This window comes from Poecilia latipinna, unplaced genomic scaffold (genome assembly GCF_001443285.1).
Source record: "Poecilia latipinna isolate Pla-1442-1.1 unplaced genomic scaffold, P_latipinna-1.0 Scaffold1189, whole genome shotgun sequence".
In the NCBI taxonomy this organism is placed as follows: domain Eukaryota; kingdom Metazoa; phylum Chordata; class Actinopteri; order Cyprinodontiformes; family Poeciliidae; genus Poecilia; species Poecilia latipinna.
The window spans coordinates 111842-128513 of NW_015113805.1; the positions used below are offsets into that span (position 1 = coordinate 111842).

The 16672-nt window shown below is 40.3% G+C and overlaps 1 protein-coding gene across 3 annotated transcripts in view; it reads left to right on the top strand.

The window, feature by feature from the left end:
• The first annotated feature begins 1181 nt into the window (after nucleotides 1-1181).
• The window catches only part of cecr2 (CECR2 histone acetyl-lysine reader), a 55255-nt gene continuing 39764 nt past the window's right edge, over nucleotides 1182-16672 (top strand). For all 3 annotated transcript variants that reach the window (XM_015053645.1, XM_015053643.1, XM_015053644.1), the window contains exon 1: nucleotides 1182-1800. In XM_015053645.1, coding sequence (XP_014909131.1) covers nucleotides 1681-1800 — 120 coding nt within the window. In that variant the 5' untranslated portion in view covers nucleotides 1182-1680. The remainder of the gene's footprint in view (nucleotides 1801-16672) is intronic.

A 16672-nucleotide genomic window follows, 5' to 3' on the forward strand; every position in this document is an offset into this window, starting at 1 on the left:
TAAATTAAATTATTTTAGTTAATTGAACTTTACAGTACACTCTTACCTTTGTGACTTCTACTGTTTCATGAAAGTTTATAATAGAGGAAATACCTCAACGCAAATGTATGTAGCAAAAATAATTTTTATCCTACTATGTTAAATATAAACACGAGTCAATGACTTCACCTTATTCTGTACTTGGATCAAAATATACTAAACATTAGAACTTTGTGGCAAATAAATAGTATACCACAGTACAAATTTAACTCTATTTTATAAAATGTTCAGCCAAAAACAAAAACGAAGGTTTTTCCCCAGAAATTAATTTCTTTTGCCTTTTAGGTCAGAGTTAGACTGTTGTCACCGCAGAATCTGAAGCAACAGAGATGGCCGAACACTGACATGGCTAGCTGCTGCCACCTGCTGGCCAACCTGAATGCTAACAGGCAAACCTGCAGCGTTGTAAAAAAAAAAAAAAAAAAAAAAAAAAAAAATCAAATAAATACAAAAAATTACTTAAAAATAAATACGAAATAATAAAAATAATAGTGAAAATATTCCGCAGTGTGTCTGCATTCATCAATATTTTCCCAAAGTAGAATATAAAGATACCATTGTTAGAAAATCTATTGCAGATTTCTACCGTTTTGTTATTAAGAACCATAATAATATTAAAAACAAACAACAGAATAGATTAGAGTAGTCTAAAACACTTAATCCAAAGTGTTAGAGTGGTAAATACAATCACATCTTTACAAGAGTTGCCATACAAGAACTGTTCATATCTTTTAATGTAAAACTAACCTTCTGCTTTTTCTAGTAATTGCATATAAAAATGAAATAAATTTAATAGATTTCTAATAAAACATAATAACAGTTAGTTTTGCTCTAGTATTTATTAGGATGCTTGGAGCCACAGTGATGCTGATCCCTTCCTACATCTATCTATCGTGCAATACTTAATAACAACAGTAGGGGGAGCCCCTGCGTAGCTTAACTTTCACTCAACACTGCTGTTCACAAAATATCGCTGTACCCGAAGTTATTGAGTCTTATTCTGTACAGAACAAAATTCCCTAGAAATTAGTAAACAACAATTAACAGAAAATCAGAGTTAGACAATAAAAGAGTAACGTTTATTATTGAATTGTACGTTAACAATTAACAGATTAGACGAAACCAAATCCGAAGAAAAAAACAAACTAGAATGAATCACCAGTCAGGCATTGCGTAACTTTTTCAGTTTCTTCGTCATTCTGTGTTTTACTATCGTTCCCTTTAAACGAGGAGCACATCATCTAATTGGTGGGGTCCGGTCATAGTTTCGCGGTTCATATTATTTTAAAAAGCAAATCTAAATGTAAATATGTTTTTTTTCTGTTTGCTACTGCTTAACTAAAAACACTTCCGCCAGATTGGTGTCTTTACATCTTTAGAAGTAGTTTTTTAACCGGTGTTGACTCGTTGTTACCCCCCTGTTGTAGCCGGAATGGTACGGTCCATTCCATCTGTTCGGCTCCGTTGAGACACTGATTGAAGCAGATCGTAGCGCTCCGCTGGTCGCAATGGCAACCGCTCCAACAGGAAGGGAGCGACAACTTTCTTCTTGTTTGTAATGTTCCGGAGGAGTTCTGAGTCACTGAAGAAGCTACTTTCCTATGTGAGGAAGGATCGTTACACACTTTAAGTGATCCCAAAATGTCCCAGGGATGTCCCGTTTCTGTGGAAGAGGTCCAGTCCTGGTGGGAAGTCCCCGCCATAGCCCACTTCTGCTCGCTGTTCAGGACGGCGTTCCGGCTTCCAGACTTTGAAATAGAGGTAAGGGTTCGTTCGCGGCGGCTTGCGGCCACACGGATGTCCTTTAATCCGGAAATGAGGAGCTGTTTGTGTCAGCACTTTCTGCTTACGTGATCGGTCGGTCGCATTTGAGCCCGGCCGGGTTCGGTTAACCAGCTTATGGAGGCTTCTCTGAACTTCTCAGCCGTTAACGGCAATCCTGTTAGCTAACAGGAGGCAGCTTCAGGTGCTGCTCCCAGCTCCTTAAAGTTGGAAAATGTTTTAAAGAAGTTTACCTCATTTACTCCTAGCATTGTTTACATGTCTGTTATATTTACTGACACCTACCAAAAGAAGTAACTATTAGAGGTCATGTTTGTTGTTATTTGCTCCAGGTTACGTTAAAGAGCAACGTTTTGGTTGAAATCTGCACGGAGAAGTGAGGGGAAACTATCCAGAACATGAATATTTACTCAACACATTCGTTTTCTAAAACGTTATTAACTTAAACAGTCATTATGTGGAAATATTATATTAATATTCGCATTAATCGTTGAGTTGCTCCACGTTTATCCACCGTGTCCGGAGCTAAAGTTAAGTTCACGGTGTGAGGTTCGGAGTTTATTGTCTTCCAGCCATCTGGCTCGGGTAGCCATAGGGACGCAGATGCTGTTTTCAGGCATTGTTTGCTCGCTCCAGCCCCGTGTTGTTGCCAGAAACGGCGGCTTTTAACGTTAAAAAACTCCGCAGGTCGATTACTTCCAGTTGCCAAGGCAACGTCCTGCACGTGCTCCCGCTTCTTTGTCGAGGAAAAAAAAAGTTGATTTACCACGTTATCTCATAATACAACTTCATCGGTGTCCACCCCCCTCTTCCTTCTCCTCTTCCTCCCTCCCACTCCTGCTCACTGTAATGCCCCCCTCCACCTTCCACCGTCCCCCCCAACAGTACAGTGTGAACAGGGAAGCTCTGGTTATTGGAGATGGTTTGCTCTGTCCAGCCAGGATGGATTGCTTTTTAAATAAATTGGTGGGGTCAACATCAGCCATCAGCAGCCTCCATCACTCAGCCGTCCCCACCCCCTTCAGCAGGAAAACACGTAGGCAGTGGCTTTGTTGTTAAACGAAGTGTGAGCCAGATGGGGGATCGCGTTGCGCCCAGTTTACACGAAAGTTGAGGGTGCTTATTGTTGCTTTTGCTCCTTCACAGGGGGCTTTGTTTTAGGTCAGATATCTCAATGTATATCCACTTAAAGCCTGAATTTATATCAAATTGCACAAAAATTATTACTTTTACTGCAAATTAAATTAATTAGAGATTATAAATGTGGACATCACATCTACCATTAGTGTCATTTTTGGTATGATGCTAATTTGATCCACCAGGCATTTCAGTCTAGATATGTTGATTATTGTAGTGATGCTGTTTATTGCTCAGAAAGACTTTGAAATTTAGTTGAAATGTTTTTCAACAACCATCACAGTGCTATAAGTACAACTCTGTATTTATTCCACTGTATTTACAGCTCATGTATCCCATCAGCTGCTAGTTCCTTTTTTCACAATGTGAAACCAGTTTTAATAATTGAATTTCAACACATATTTTAAATCATTTAAGATCCTTTGACTGTACTCTCCTAGAATCTTCTATCTCATGAATCACAATAAAAAATGTTGTGTTAGGGTATGTACTTGTGTAAATAAGTACTTATTCATAATTATGTATACATTGTGTTGTAGTTTCAAGTAATTATTTGATTCAAGGTTGTATAGTCAAAATATATGCACAGTATATACTACTTCTAAAATGCACTTGTCATTCATCGCTGTTTTTTGTGAATGTTCAGATTAACAGGCGTACCAGAAACACAACACAAAGGATCTGGCTCAGGATTTGTGGAAAAATTTAATTAAGATTTTTAACTCGTTAAAATCTATGTAGTCAATTAATCAAAATTAATGCATTAAGTCCCAGTCCTACTTATCAATACTAGTATTACTTATTTCCTTTCCTTAGCTGCCCAATGTTGCTGAAAAGCATCAGACTCAAAATTAGAAATAGTTTTTAGAATTAAACATGTTGTTTATATTAACATATTGTGAATAGGATATGTACTCTCTATAGATAAGCCTAAATTATGTTTTTTTATTGCAAACCAAGCTCAGGAGTTGAGTTCATCAGTATGATTATATTTAGTATGATGGGGACAGGTAGCATCTAACATTTGTGGTATTCATGTGTATTTGACTGTATTCAGAATGAAAGAGGGATGAAGATAATTTGTTGCACTAGTCCATAAGTGCAACAAATGCAACTCTTGTTCACCTGAGCGCCTTGATTTGTAGTTTTATGATTCGTTTTGCAGGTCAGGCATGATTTGAGTCATTCATTTTGCCAGTGCTGCTCTACTGCTGCAGCCCAGTATGAATAATCCATTCATCTGGAACCGCATCACTAAGCAAATCACACGTGTGGCTACACCCTCAGCTGGATGCAAGGACACATTGAGATTGATGCAGAAGTCTCACACTTTGACATCTTAATTAGATGCATGGGTGTTCAAGGTTATAACTCTTTGGTACTCCACTTAATTACCAGCAGTTGCATTTATATTACCAACTGTACAGTGAACAGCTGTCTGATGTCAATGTTTTCCCCCTAAGTCCCATGACTTCTAGTCTATTAACACATCAACTCTCAACAGTTTTTAAAATGGAGTCTAGAGCAGGGGTGGGCAACTCCAGGCCTGGAGGGCCGGTGTCCTGCAACTCTTAGACGTCTCCCTGGTCCAACACACTTGAATCCAACAGCTGAATCTCCTCCTCAGTGCAGTCAGGTTCTTCAGAGTCCTGCTAACGACCTCATTATTGGACTCAGGTGTGCTGAAGTAGAGACACATCTAAAAGTTGCAGGAGACCGGCCCTCCAGGCCTGGAGTTGCCCAACACTGGTCTAGAGAGTAGATGGGAATAAATGTGTAATTCTTTAATTTCCAGTTGGATTCCAAACTGTTTCTGATGCTCAACATTTTCTGCTTTATTTGGTGTAGTTCTTTGGCTATAATGGAAATGGTTGGTATGAACTGGTAGGTGAGACCACAAAGAAATGAAGAAGGTCCTTCTGTTTCTCTGCATGTAGTTTGGATGTTTCTGCTTTGCATTAAAACAGTTCTTGGTGGGAAAATGGTGGCTGTCTCTCTATCATTTGTCTCTGGAAAAATCTGCAAAAAGTGAGTCAGATCTTTTGTGTTTCTTTACTTTGCTTTTTCAAGGAAGTGAAGCAGTGTGTTACCCAACCTCAGAGGCATATATAAAACTAGACTCCTAAGACGTATAAAATCTAGAAAATCAAGATTCTCCAGGGCTGGAAAACCAGATTCTTCATTTCTTTACCTACATGGATCGATGTTGAGATTACTTCCTCAAGATTTTGTCTTACTCACTGCTAGGAAATGAATGCACTTTAATTCAAAGTAATGTAATCCAATGGATTACATCCATTAATGTAATCCACACATTACTTTGTGCGGATTACAAAGTAATGTGTGGATTACTTTGTAATCCAGACATTACACATTTTAGCAAATGGACTGATTCACACGCTAAAAACATTTGCACTTCCATTAAGTTTTGGAAAAGTTAATTAAAACAGATCATAAGCTCTGTTCTGTGACTTTCCAAGAACCTAGATCTACATTATACAGAAATAAACCAATCCATGAAGGTGTTACAGATTTTTAAGAACAGCTGATCCGAGCGTTCCCATTAAGGCAGTGAATTAGTCTTTTAGCTCATTGCTCAACTACAATGTTGTGCTGCTTCATGAGTTACAGATATAATGACACCCCAACTGATCATCTGTGCTCAAATCATTCTGTACATTTGAACAAAATATCTCAAAAACTTCTGGAGATATCTGGAATTTGATTCTGGAAAAGTTTGTAACTGGTTTTTTTCAGCCGATTATCTGAATCCATGGCTCTGAAACTGTGTCGGTTTGATGGCGCTCTATTGGTATCTCTGTGTCCGAGTTAAATGCTAAGCTAATTAAGGACTCGGTTATTAGACTTCCTGAATTGCAAGTCAGAAAAATCAACGTGATTTCCGAACTGCAAATTCTTTGTGTTACTAATAATCTTAAAGTCCAGCATGTTTCATTTTTCAATGGTTTCAGTTTCATTAATTAGGGCTTTTTTAAACTTAGTTTTGTAATTGAATAAATACTGGTAAAAAAACATTTCAGTTCCTTTTATTAATAAAACATTTTATTGCTTAAATGCAAAATAATTCAAGTATCACTTTTTGTCTCAAGTTTGAAGTATGAAAAAAACGTTTTTTTTTCCCAAGTGCAAAAAAAGATGAGAAATAAAACATTTCACATGTTTTGGAATCATTTGATGAAGGATCAGGATTAATCTTCCGGTTGTTTTTGAAACCTTAAAATCCTCAGTCATACTTCGTTCTTTGTTCTGGTCTGGACTTCTGACTTAAAGCTGAGCTGTGATGTGAAGAAGGTGAAGCTTGGAGACAGACATTTTGTTGATCCAAATGGAAACATTTTGACGGATTAGTGCTTTGGAGAATAGTTTGTGCACCCCTGCAGAAACTTAAATGGGGAACTGGGAGTGGGTGCTGGTGGTTTCTCGTGCAACATAAGGCATTTCTGTTAGAAACATGCAACAAATGTTGCGCATTGGTTAAATCTCATCCACTATTGTTCTTCTTGATGTTGAGCTGCAGGTGCTTTAAATGCTTTAAAATATGAAATGCATTTTCTTAGTAATGATTACAGTTCTGGTTTTACCCCATATGTATTATTATATCTTGGTCTGGAAAGCCAACATTTGGACAGATATCATGTTTTAGATGCTGTAAGAACATGGTAACAGGGTGACCTTAATAAGGACTGATAGAAACAGCTCATGATCTGCTGAACTAATGATTAAAAACTGACTTGTTTATTTTGTTAACCTGCTGTTCTTTTCCAAACAAACAGTTTCACAGCAGCTTCTGGATTCTGAACATTTGGATCCAGTGTGTTTACTTTCTGAGGACGTTGTGTCACAGAAATGAGAGGAAACTGCAGGCGGACATGTTTGTTTTGCTTAATGCCACATAGCAGCAACCAGACAAGCCGGCCTGGCCACTCTCGTCTACTTCTGCTTTCGTCACGGCTACTGCGAACATTTTGGAGAATAAGATAGTAGTTGTGAAAGTTTATTAGGAAGTATGAACTAGATTTCAGTTTCTGCTCCTCCATATTCCCATTGCACATATTTTCAGCTCATTTCTGGAAGGATCATTTGGGTAAAGCCAGTCGGCTCCAGCTTTAGAGCGGAAAGTGTTCAGGTTTGTAGGCAGGAAGTGGGCCTCGAGTGTTCACTCTTCACTTTATTCTGCTGTCTGTCTTGTTCTGGTCAGTTTCATCTTTTATATAAATCATCGAAACGCAGAAATATTCACAACATGTTTCCCACATATGTTAACTAGAGAGAAAAGATGAGTGAGGAAAAGTTCTGGTCCTGTTACAGGAGGCGCCACGGCACCTCGCTGCTGGAAAAATCAACTTTTACCTTGTTGGTTTTTGGAACTCGTACAACCTGGAATCTGATGGGAATCACTGTAAACCAAAAGAGCTTTAATCCGGTCGGTGTTGCCTTATTGAGCAGCTTCCTGGTTTTCCCTCTGGTGTCCGGTGAGTCAGTGGGTGTGGACATTCATGCCTCCACAGGTTATAATCTAGAGATGGCCTGTTTTAATCATACTCACAACCCTAAAAACTAATTAAACAGATTATGCTTTTGTGTCTTTAGTTTCATCCTCAGGTAGGTTTGTCATATGGGTTCTGATTATCTTGCAGTTTGTAAATTTGCGGGAGCCATAAATTCAGCAAAAAAAAAAAAAAAAAAGTACAATGTTTGATTCATGAGACCAGGGTGAGATTTCAAAGAAACTTTTGATGTTATAAATCACCAATTGTATTTGACTGGTTCCAGTCTGACCAAAAGGACAGACTTCTTTGTGTCAATAGGTAACCTCACATTGGAGCAGGCATCAATCACATGTGGGGAACCTCAAGGCTCAGGCCTGGGCCTCTCTTATTTAATATCTACATTATAATTCACTGAATGGCTTAGCACCAAAATACTTTAACGATGTTGTGTCAACATTCCAGACCTTTCAGGTCTTCTGGTTCTGGTTCTGGATGCAGAGCAGAACCAGAACCAAACAGGGAAGCGGAATTCGGCTTCTATGCACCTCAAATCTGGAACAAACTTCCAGAAAATGCAAAACAGCCAAAACACTGAGTTCATTTAAATCTAGACTAAAACTTCACCTGGTTAGAGCTGGTTTGATTAATAACAACTAGAACATTGATAAATATATTTGATGGTTATTATTCTTGATGTTATATTTAAATATTTTAATCCCACTGATTCTAAACCGGGTCGGCGATTTGGAGCGAATGATGTGAGGTTTCTGTTGTCTCTCTCTGCCACTCTTTTTTGATTTGGCTACAGCTCTTACATTGCTGATCTTAAGTAATAATAATAGTTTAGAAATGTCACCTAAAGCTAAATGACGTTAACCTGCTGTTTCTGAGCCTTTATTGTGTATATCTGTGAGGAAGTGAAAGTGAACCTGAACGCTGAGCGATCTGCCCAGCGGAGGCCCTTGTTTTCACCTCATGCATGAACAAATCCCTCATCTGGGACCTCAGTGTTTATTGACCTTTGAAACTGAAGCCAAAGTTTTTTGACAAATCCAGCGATCCAGTCCAGCAGCACTGTAGTGGCTCTTTCTATGGCGTTGGCTACTAATAATAGTTTCTACCCAGGCTTCCCAACAAAGGAGCTCCTCACACATTGTTCTGTTTGTGACACACTTCACCGTCACTGGTTTCCACTTTCCTCCCACTCCAGACAGCGAGCCGGAGGATTAGAGCAGAGGAAAACGAGTGAGTGGGAGGGGAAGGGCAGAGGAGGAAGTGGATGGAAGTGTCCTTGAGACGGCGTTTAGGAAAGGGAGGAAGCTGAAGCACATTAGTGTTGGTGAGTGATGCAGAGGAAGAGCAGAGGGTCGACTCGGCGCGCCGCTGCGCCTCACTTTCTGTCTGTTGTTGATGTTTCTTTTGGCTGTGGATCAGTGAGATGATGCCGGAGGTCCCGCCGTCCTCCGCGGGGCGCCGCTCTCTGCCAGGCATGGGCCCTGGTGCCAGGGGCCCCCGTCCTGGGCTTGTCTGTACGGCTCTGCTGACAGCTTGTTTGGCACATGGTTGTCTGTTTACTACGCATCTTAATTAGCTGCTTGTCATCGTCCCTCTGAGATCAGGCAGCGCTGCTATTGGGTCTGGGTCTTGGGTTTAATTCTAGCTTCAAGCTTCTTACATTTTACTGCAATCATTAAAAAGTTGTGACTGTAATTGTTTATGTTCATAATTCTTTTCCAAAGATGTAAATTCAAATATTTAAATTCTTTCAAAAAAGAGAAAAACATCTTCAAACAAAACAAAAGATCACTGGATTTGAGGAACATTTTTTGGTTTTTAATGAATCAGCTGCTATGAAGAGTGAAGAATGCCAAATTACAATCAACAGTCCATGAGATAATTATTTAAATGTGACATTAATTTGTTAAAAATGGAAATAAATAATTGATTGAATATAGAATTAAACATTTGCCTCAATTAAATCTCTTGATTTTTTTTTAAAAACTAGATATAATTTTGTCATGATTAAATTATTATTTTAGGTTCCTTTGCTGAACCACATCATGAATTAATTTAAACAGTCAGCTTCACCTTTCAAGCTCATTGGGTGGGATTATGGAAGCCCCCGACGTCTGATTGGCTGCTTCCAACAGCAACTCAAGAACATCTTTCAAGTTTTCTACGACTCTGAGGGTAAAATATTCACCCGAAGTGTGGAAATGCATATAGTTTTATTGTTGCAGCTCTGAAGTCTGCAGTCAGACTTCTGTGTGAACAGTTTCCAACCCTGCGAATGCAGTCGTCCCCCAGCAGCGCTCTGTTTACGGCAGTAAAGATGGCCGCCGCAGTAAAGATGGCCGCTGCAGCGCTCTGTTTACGGCGGTAAAGATGGCCACCATCTCTGGATGGATTGTAAAGTTGCTGAGAGCGACGGCACTGTCAGCAGATGGTCAGCAGACGAAGGAAGCTGATGAAGCTAACAGCAGCCTTTAGTGGAGCTGCAGCCTCTGGCCCGGTTCTGACCCGGTTCTGTTTGGACGTGGAGTCGGACCAGGAGTGGTCGGTTGGGATGTGATTCGTTTCATCGCTTCATTATCATCATTTTCAGCCATAGTTTAGATTTACCGTCTGGATTCTTCTGCTGCTGAATTTTGACTCATGTTGGATAAAATGCGATGCTCAGACTGCAGACACTTGATGATTTAGTTCCACATATGGAAGTGGGGGCTGCACAGTGGCGCAGTAGGTAGAACTGTTGCCTTGCAGCAAGAAGGTTTTGGGTTCGATTCCCGGCCTGGGGTCTTTCTGCATGGAGTTTGCATGTTCTCCCTGTGCATGGTGGGTTCTCTCTGGGTACTCTGGCTTCCTCCCACCGTCCAAAAACATGACTGTTCTCCCTAGATGTGAGTGTGTGTCCCGTCTGTCTCTGTGTTGCCCTGTGACAGACTGGCAACCTGTGACCTGTCCAGATGACCCCGCCTATCGCCTGGAACGTTAGTTGGAGAGGCACCAGGACCTCCTGACCCACTAGGGACAAGGGTGATAGAAAATGGATGGATGGATATGGAATGATTTATGAATGATTTATTTTGGATGAAAGGATCAGAATTGAGCTGTTCAGACTGCAGTGAAAAAGTTGGATGTGTCGCATCAACCTGGTGGTGTGTGAATGTAGACATTCATTTGATCCAATGGTATCGGAGCAGGGATGCAGGACGGTGGCCTGAAGGACTGGAGTTGGAGATTAAAAAAAATATTGTAATGTTTTAGAAACAGGGATTTGTGACCTTTTGGGCTCGGTTCAGTCTTTTAATGTTTACAGTTTCAGGATGTTGAGTGGATGAAGTGGGCATGGAGTCGTGACGGACCACCCAGGCTGTTATCAGCAGCAGACCCACAAACTGGTGTTGTTTTCAAATATGATGACCTCTTCCTCTGCGATGGCAGCCAGAAAAATAATAATAGACCCATATCTTCCATATCTTAGAGCAATTTGGATTGTTCAGAAAGATAATATTTTGTAGTTAATAAAGTGAATATAAGTTCTGACCTGAATTTTAAAACAGGAGATGGAAGCAGAACCTGGATGGGGGTGTCTGTTTACGTCTGTGATGGCTGCCGCTCCCCGCTTGGCGCCCCAGCCCCTGGCATCACCATGACTAAACCCCAGATGGTGGCTCTTTCTTTGGCTTCCCCCTGGAGGGTGGAGGCTCCTCACTCTGACTGGGTAAAGCTGCTGCTGCTGCTGTGGGGAGGGGGCTCCTGGTGTGTGTGTGCATTTTAACCAGGATGATTGTGAAAGAAGATTTAGTCCTATTAGATGTAGCAGAAAAGGAAGAACAGCCTGCCTGTGAGCACATCCTTGTTTCTGTTGTCTAAACAGCAAGTGGATTACCAGAGAGAAAGAGATGCAGCCTGAAGCTCCCTCACGGCCCGGCGCCTCCTTCCCTCTGCTGGGTCTGTAGATGCAGCTCATAATGGTGGAAACGTGGCGAACCCGAACCCTGGCCTGGGATCTTTGGGCATGGAGTTAGCCTGTGTGGGTTTTCTCAGGGTACTCCAGCTCCCTAACAGTCCAGAAACACGACTGTTGGGTTCAGTGAATGATCCTAATGTCCTGCGATGGACTGGAGACCAGCTGAAGGCGAACCCTGCGTCTTACCCAGTGACCGCTGGAGATGGGCGCCAACCGACCATCTAACACCTTCATATCAATTACTCAGCACTACACAGATGCATAAAAGTTAAGGTCTTGACCTGGTCTCCTTACAGAAACAGCATTTTCAGATTCCCTAACCAATATGAGTGAAAAAAATTGTACACGTCACTCCTGAACCTGCAATTAGAGTATTATTACAGATTTGATGAATGCAGTTTGTTATTTATGAAACATTTCACTCTAGTTGGGAGAAGAAAAATGGAGATTCTTAGTCTGTTATTTTACCAGGGAGCCAACTGGCCCAAATGCGATCACACATACAATCAAGTGAAATATAGTGTAAATTAAATATAGTTTGATTAAATATAGTTTAACCAAGCAAACATTAGACAGTTCAACTGAATTACAAACTTTTCCTCATGAGCATGAAATGGTTTATGGGGCTGAACTGGCAGCAGGAAAGGAGGAAGTTCAAACATGGAGGCTTTAAATGACCCAGGAGCCAAAGGACCCTTAAAGATCAAACAGTTTTTTGCAAGTCTATTGTAATACGTTGTCACTTGTATGCTAAGTTAGGGGGCGATGGAGGATCATGCCGCCCCTCCCCCTGACCTGACTGACAGCAGTACATGCATCAGATGGTTCCACATAGCCAGTGTGTGCAGGGGGGGCAGAGTGGAGCATGCACTTATTTTTCTGCCAGACCCATTGTGGTGACTCCCCATGGTTCCCACTCTCTGTCTCCAGTCTGAGGGGGCGGGAGGCGTTTGGGAGGAGGGAGTCCCTTTGCAGCTGGATGTGAAGCAGAGACCCAAAGTGATGAAATGCTCACCAGGTCACATCTGGGAGGAGCCGGCCGCTAACAGTTAGCTTCCCGCTCAGTTAGCTTAGCGGACATGCTGCTCTTTGCTTATGTACAATAAATTAGAGTATTATTGAAAAGCTCATTTACTTTTAGAAACTCTTATTACTGAGTGATTTACAGGGATGCAAGTTATCGATTTCATGAGTTAATCTAAAGCTGATTGATCGACTATCGATTAATTGATAAACTGTCATCTTTTAAAAAAGATTTCTCTTGGATAAAGAGGGTCAATCGACTTTCCATAACATAGATTTTTCATATTATGCTGGATTTAAAAACAAAAAACTTAAGGAGAACGAGAACATGAAAGTTAAAAATCAAAACTGACAGTTATTACTTCAATGGAGATGTCTGCGACAGATGGAAGAAATGAAAATGAACGAAGGTCCTGAGCATCAGGAATCTACGCAAGATTTTACTTTATGCAGGTTTTTATGTGACTCATGTTTTGGTGTTGAGCATTTATGAGAGGAGGTTTTCCTTTTATATCGAATCAGTATTCTTAGTTTTGCACACAGTGAGAAGAAAACACTTTTTAACATCTGGTAAAACTAATGTTCTGTTGAACCACAGCAGTTTGTCTCGTTTCTGTATTTAGGTATTTTATTTATTTTAGTAGCTGATTCCAGATTGTTTTTGTTGGCCAAATTTAGTTTACATTTATATTTATTTATCTATTTAAATTTTTGATGCACTAAACATATTGTGTGATTTTTGTGTAAATTTATATAAGAATGTCTTTTTATTTGGTGACAGTTTATAAAGGAAAGTAAAAAAAAACAGTTTTGAAGTTACATATTTGTTTGGCAAAATCCAATTTTAAAAAGAAGAAACAGAAAATGTCTAATATTGTCTGTGATATTGTTACTGTGGTATTTAAAGAAATATATTGTGTGGGGACATTAACCCCCCCGCCCCCTAATACTTGGAATAAAAATTGGATAAAATCAGAATCCATTTGCCTGTAAAACCTGCATCTGTGGTAGAATGAGAAGGATCAGAATAAAAATGGGTTTTCTGCTTGAGGTCTCTGTTGGCACCAACAATGTGGCCCCATTCAGATGAACTGGGCTTTGGGTTCTGGGGGTTTCATGTGGGGTAACGTCTGGGAGCTGCTGTGCTGTTTGGGAACGTCAGGACCTCGTCACACCAGCCAGACTTCAAAGGGCCAACAGAAATATTCACATTGCAACTTAAATAAAGTTTTTAAAAAACTTTTACTTTGAAATAACAGCAACATCCTGTTTATAACATCTTCCCCAAGTTAGCTGGGCGTTTTCTGTAAATTAAAGTATATCCAGTGGGATGTGAGCTGAAGCAGGAAGCTGGATTTTATTTGAGGAAGCTGATGATGCGGTTTCCTCGAAGTGGAACTGAACTGACCATCTACACAGTGTAGCAGGGATGTCCACAGTGTGGTCCGGGGGCCATTTAAAGCCATCTGAAGGACTTTTGGCGGTCCTCTGAGCTTCATATTAGAATGGAGCAAATCTGGCCTGCAGCCATAGTGGATGCAAATTGACATTCTTCGTCTGTCAGGGTAACAAAGTTTTTGCATTTTGGAGTAACTAGAACCACAAACATCAACCTCATTTTCCTCGATAGCAAATATTATTCTCAAATAAGAAAATTAACCCCAAAAATGTAGAAACTGTCTGTAAAATGCAGTCCAAGACATTTTTTATGTTTTGTATCTACAATGATTTACAAATCTGACAAATTTGTTAATTTGAATAAAATGACCTTTTTCTAGTTTATTGTTGAATAAAATAAAAATGTAGAAAACATATTATGTTTTGGATTAACTGATTAGACATTAAACAGTGCTTAACAGGAGATTTTTTTTTCAGAATTTGAACCAGGTGAAACTAAAACATGAATTACTGCTCTGAGGTTGTTTTTTTTTCAGTAAATGGCCTTTTTAAGAGTCTGAATCCTCTGGTTAATGATTACTCAATTACTAAGTTAGTTGATGACTATTTCAAGAATCAATTCATTGTGATTGATCCAGCTGTGGCCTGAGGACTGTTTGGATGTGTCCAGCGTCCTGACGTCCCCCCCACCTGTCCCACCTGATCCTGACTTAATAAGAAACCGCTGGACGCTTGGAGCGAGTGCAGAGTGTGTGTGTTGTATTTAGTGTGATCATGCTTCTAGATCTCTGTTTAATTTTTGTAAATAACTGATTGCAGCTCTTCAGATCGATCTGATTGCTGCTCGGGGAAGCAGCTGGAAGGAAAAACCAATATAATATAAATAATATCAGACGTTTGGTGTTGAAAAGTGAAAACCTTGTAGTTTGGAGCTGCTAGTCAGATGATTGAGGCAATAGTCTAAGATGTCAGCGTTAGCATCTGATCAGATGATCTGCACATCCTGAGGATGTGAGGGCGTTTTCCTGTGGTTTCACGGCTGGCTTTGTCATGTGGCAGGAGGCGGCTGCTGGTGGGGGTTGGGGGGTGTTGTCAGATGATGGCTCCTGGAGGAACCATGTGTGAGGCAGCGGGGGGGCTGGTGGAGGAAGACTGGAGCCTTTACACAACAAACAGCCCCTCCATCCCCCGCCGGCCTCCATCACGCCCTCCAACTGGTGGAGGAGCAGCAACTCCCTGGTCGACCTGCAACAGCCTCTTGGTTCCTTCATCTCCTCTTCATCAGAGGCATGTTCAGGTCTCACGCCGTTCTATAATGAGTTTTTTATTTATGTTATTAATCTAATTTTATGAGTACACCTCATAAAATTAGAATATTGTGTAAAAGTGCAATATTTGTTGTTGGTTATCTCAGAAAGTGAAGCTCGTACGTCATCTAGATCAGGGGTTTGCAACCTGAGGCTCCGGAGCCACTAGCGGTTCATTGGATCTTTTGATAACTTAAAGCAACTGATTTTAATTAAATGTATAATAATAAATGAACATTTTTTAATGGGATAATTTGTATTAAATTCCCACAACAAAACAAAAAAAGTACCAGTTATATTTGTTTAGATTTTTTTACTGGAAAATATGTGCTTCCATTTTTTTGAAACATAATTTTGCAACCAGATACGGCCATACAAAAGTTTGTCTTTCCCTTTATTTTAATGCCTAAAAATGGAAATAAAGTGTTTATTTACAAATGATAACTGTAGACACAGTAAACGCTTTTGTCAAAACAGAACAGACGGGAATGCAAATTAATGCCAACTCACCGTCCAAAGCCTTGCATCACTAACAGAACAAATCCAGCAGAACAAAAATGGGATTTTTACATCCGCGAGGGTCCAATTAATTTACTCCAATAAAATATTTAGTCAACACCAAGTTTCAAGTACAGAATCCAACATAATCTGCCGTTTAACACCTTTGAAATTTCCTTCGGCTGTGTCTGTTTCTCGCCATATTTTCATCATAATTTCCGTTAGCCTGTTCTTTTTTTCTTTAAGAGTTTTGAGGGGGGAAAAAATCAAAGAAAATTTAAGGCGTCAAATCAGTTTAAACTCGGTTCATTAAAGCAAATCGTCTCGTGGCGGTTGGAGAGCGTGGTCCTCGTGTATCAAACATGGGAAGTGAGCCTATTATTCACCACAATCCCACTGCAGCAGAGAAATTAAAGCTTTGTAGGAGTATAATTGGTCCATAATGTTACAAAATTATGTTGAGCTGCACAAGATTACAGGAGTCATGTTTACTGTGCCGTACATTTGGCTTTTGTTTATCAGCCTGCTTTGAAGATCAGAGGCTGTTTGCATAAACATGCAGGTTCTGTTATTATATGAGCCAAAATGTAATATGTATCATGTTTTACAGGACAGAGACACTGAGGGATGAACAACCTTTAGCTTCTAAACGAGGAAATATTGTAAATCTGGACCTGAAACAATCTCACTGTAGGAATGTAGACTGAAGAAAATCTGGCTGTTTTCATACCTGACACTCCGGTGGACTCGGTTCTGTTGGGACCAGAACTTCACCATCTGTTAAGTTTCCAGCTGCTGCGGTTCTCTTTCTCTCTGCTCTGAGTCAAAGCACCAAACCCTTTGAGCAACCTGTTGCCCTCCTGGCCTGTGGGGGCGCTGCACCAAGAACCGCTGAAGGAAACCACACAGAAACCTCTGAAGAAGAGAAGGTTGGAAGATTTCTCTGTAGTCTTTGGCTAAGAGCCATTTCTGCTGCTAGCGCTAGGCTAACACGTTAGCTTTAG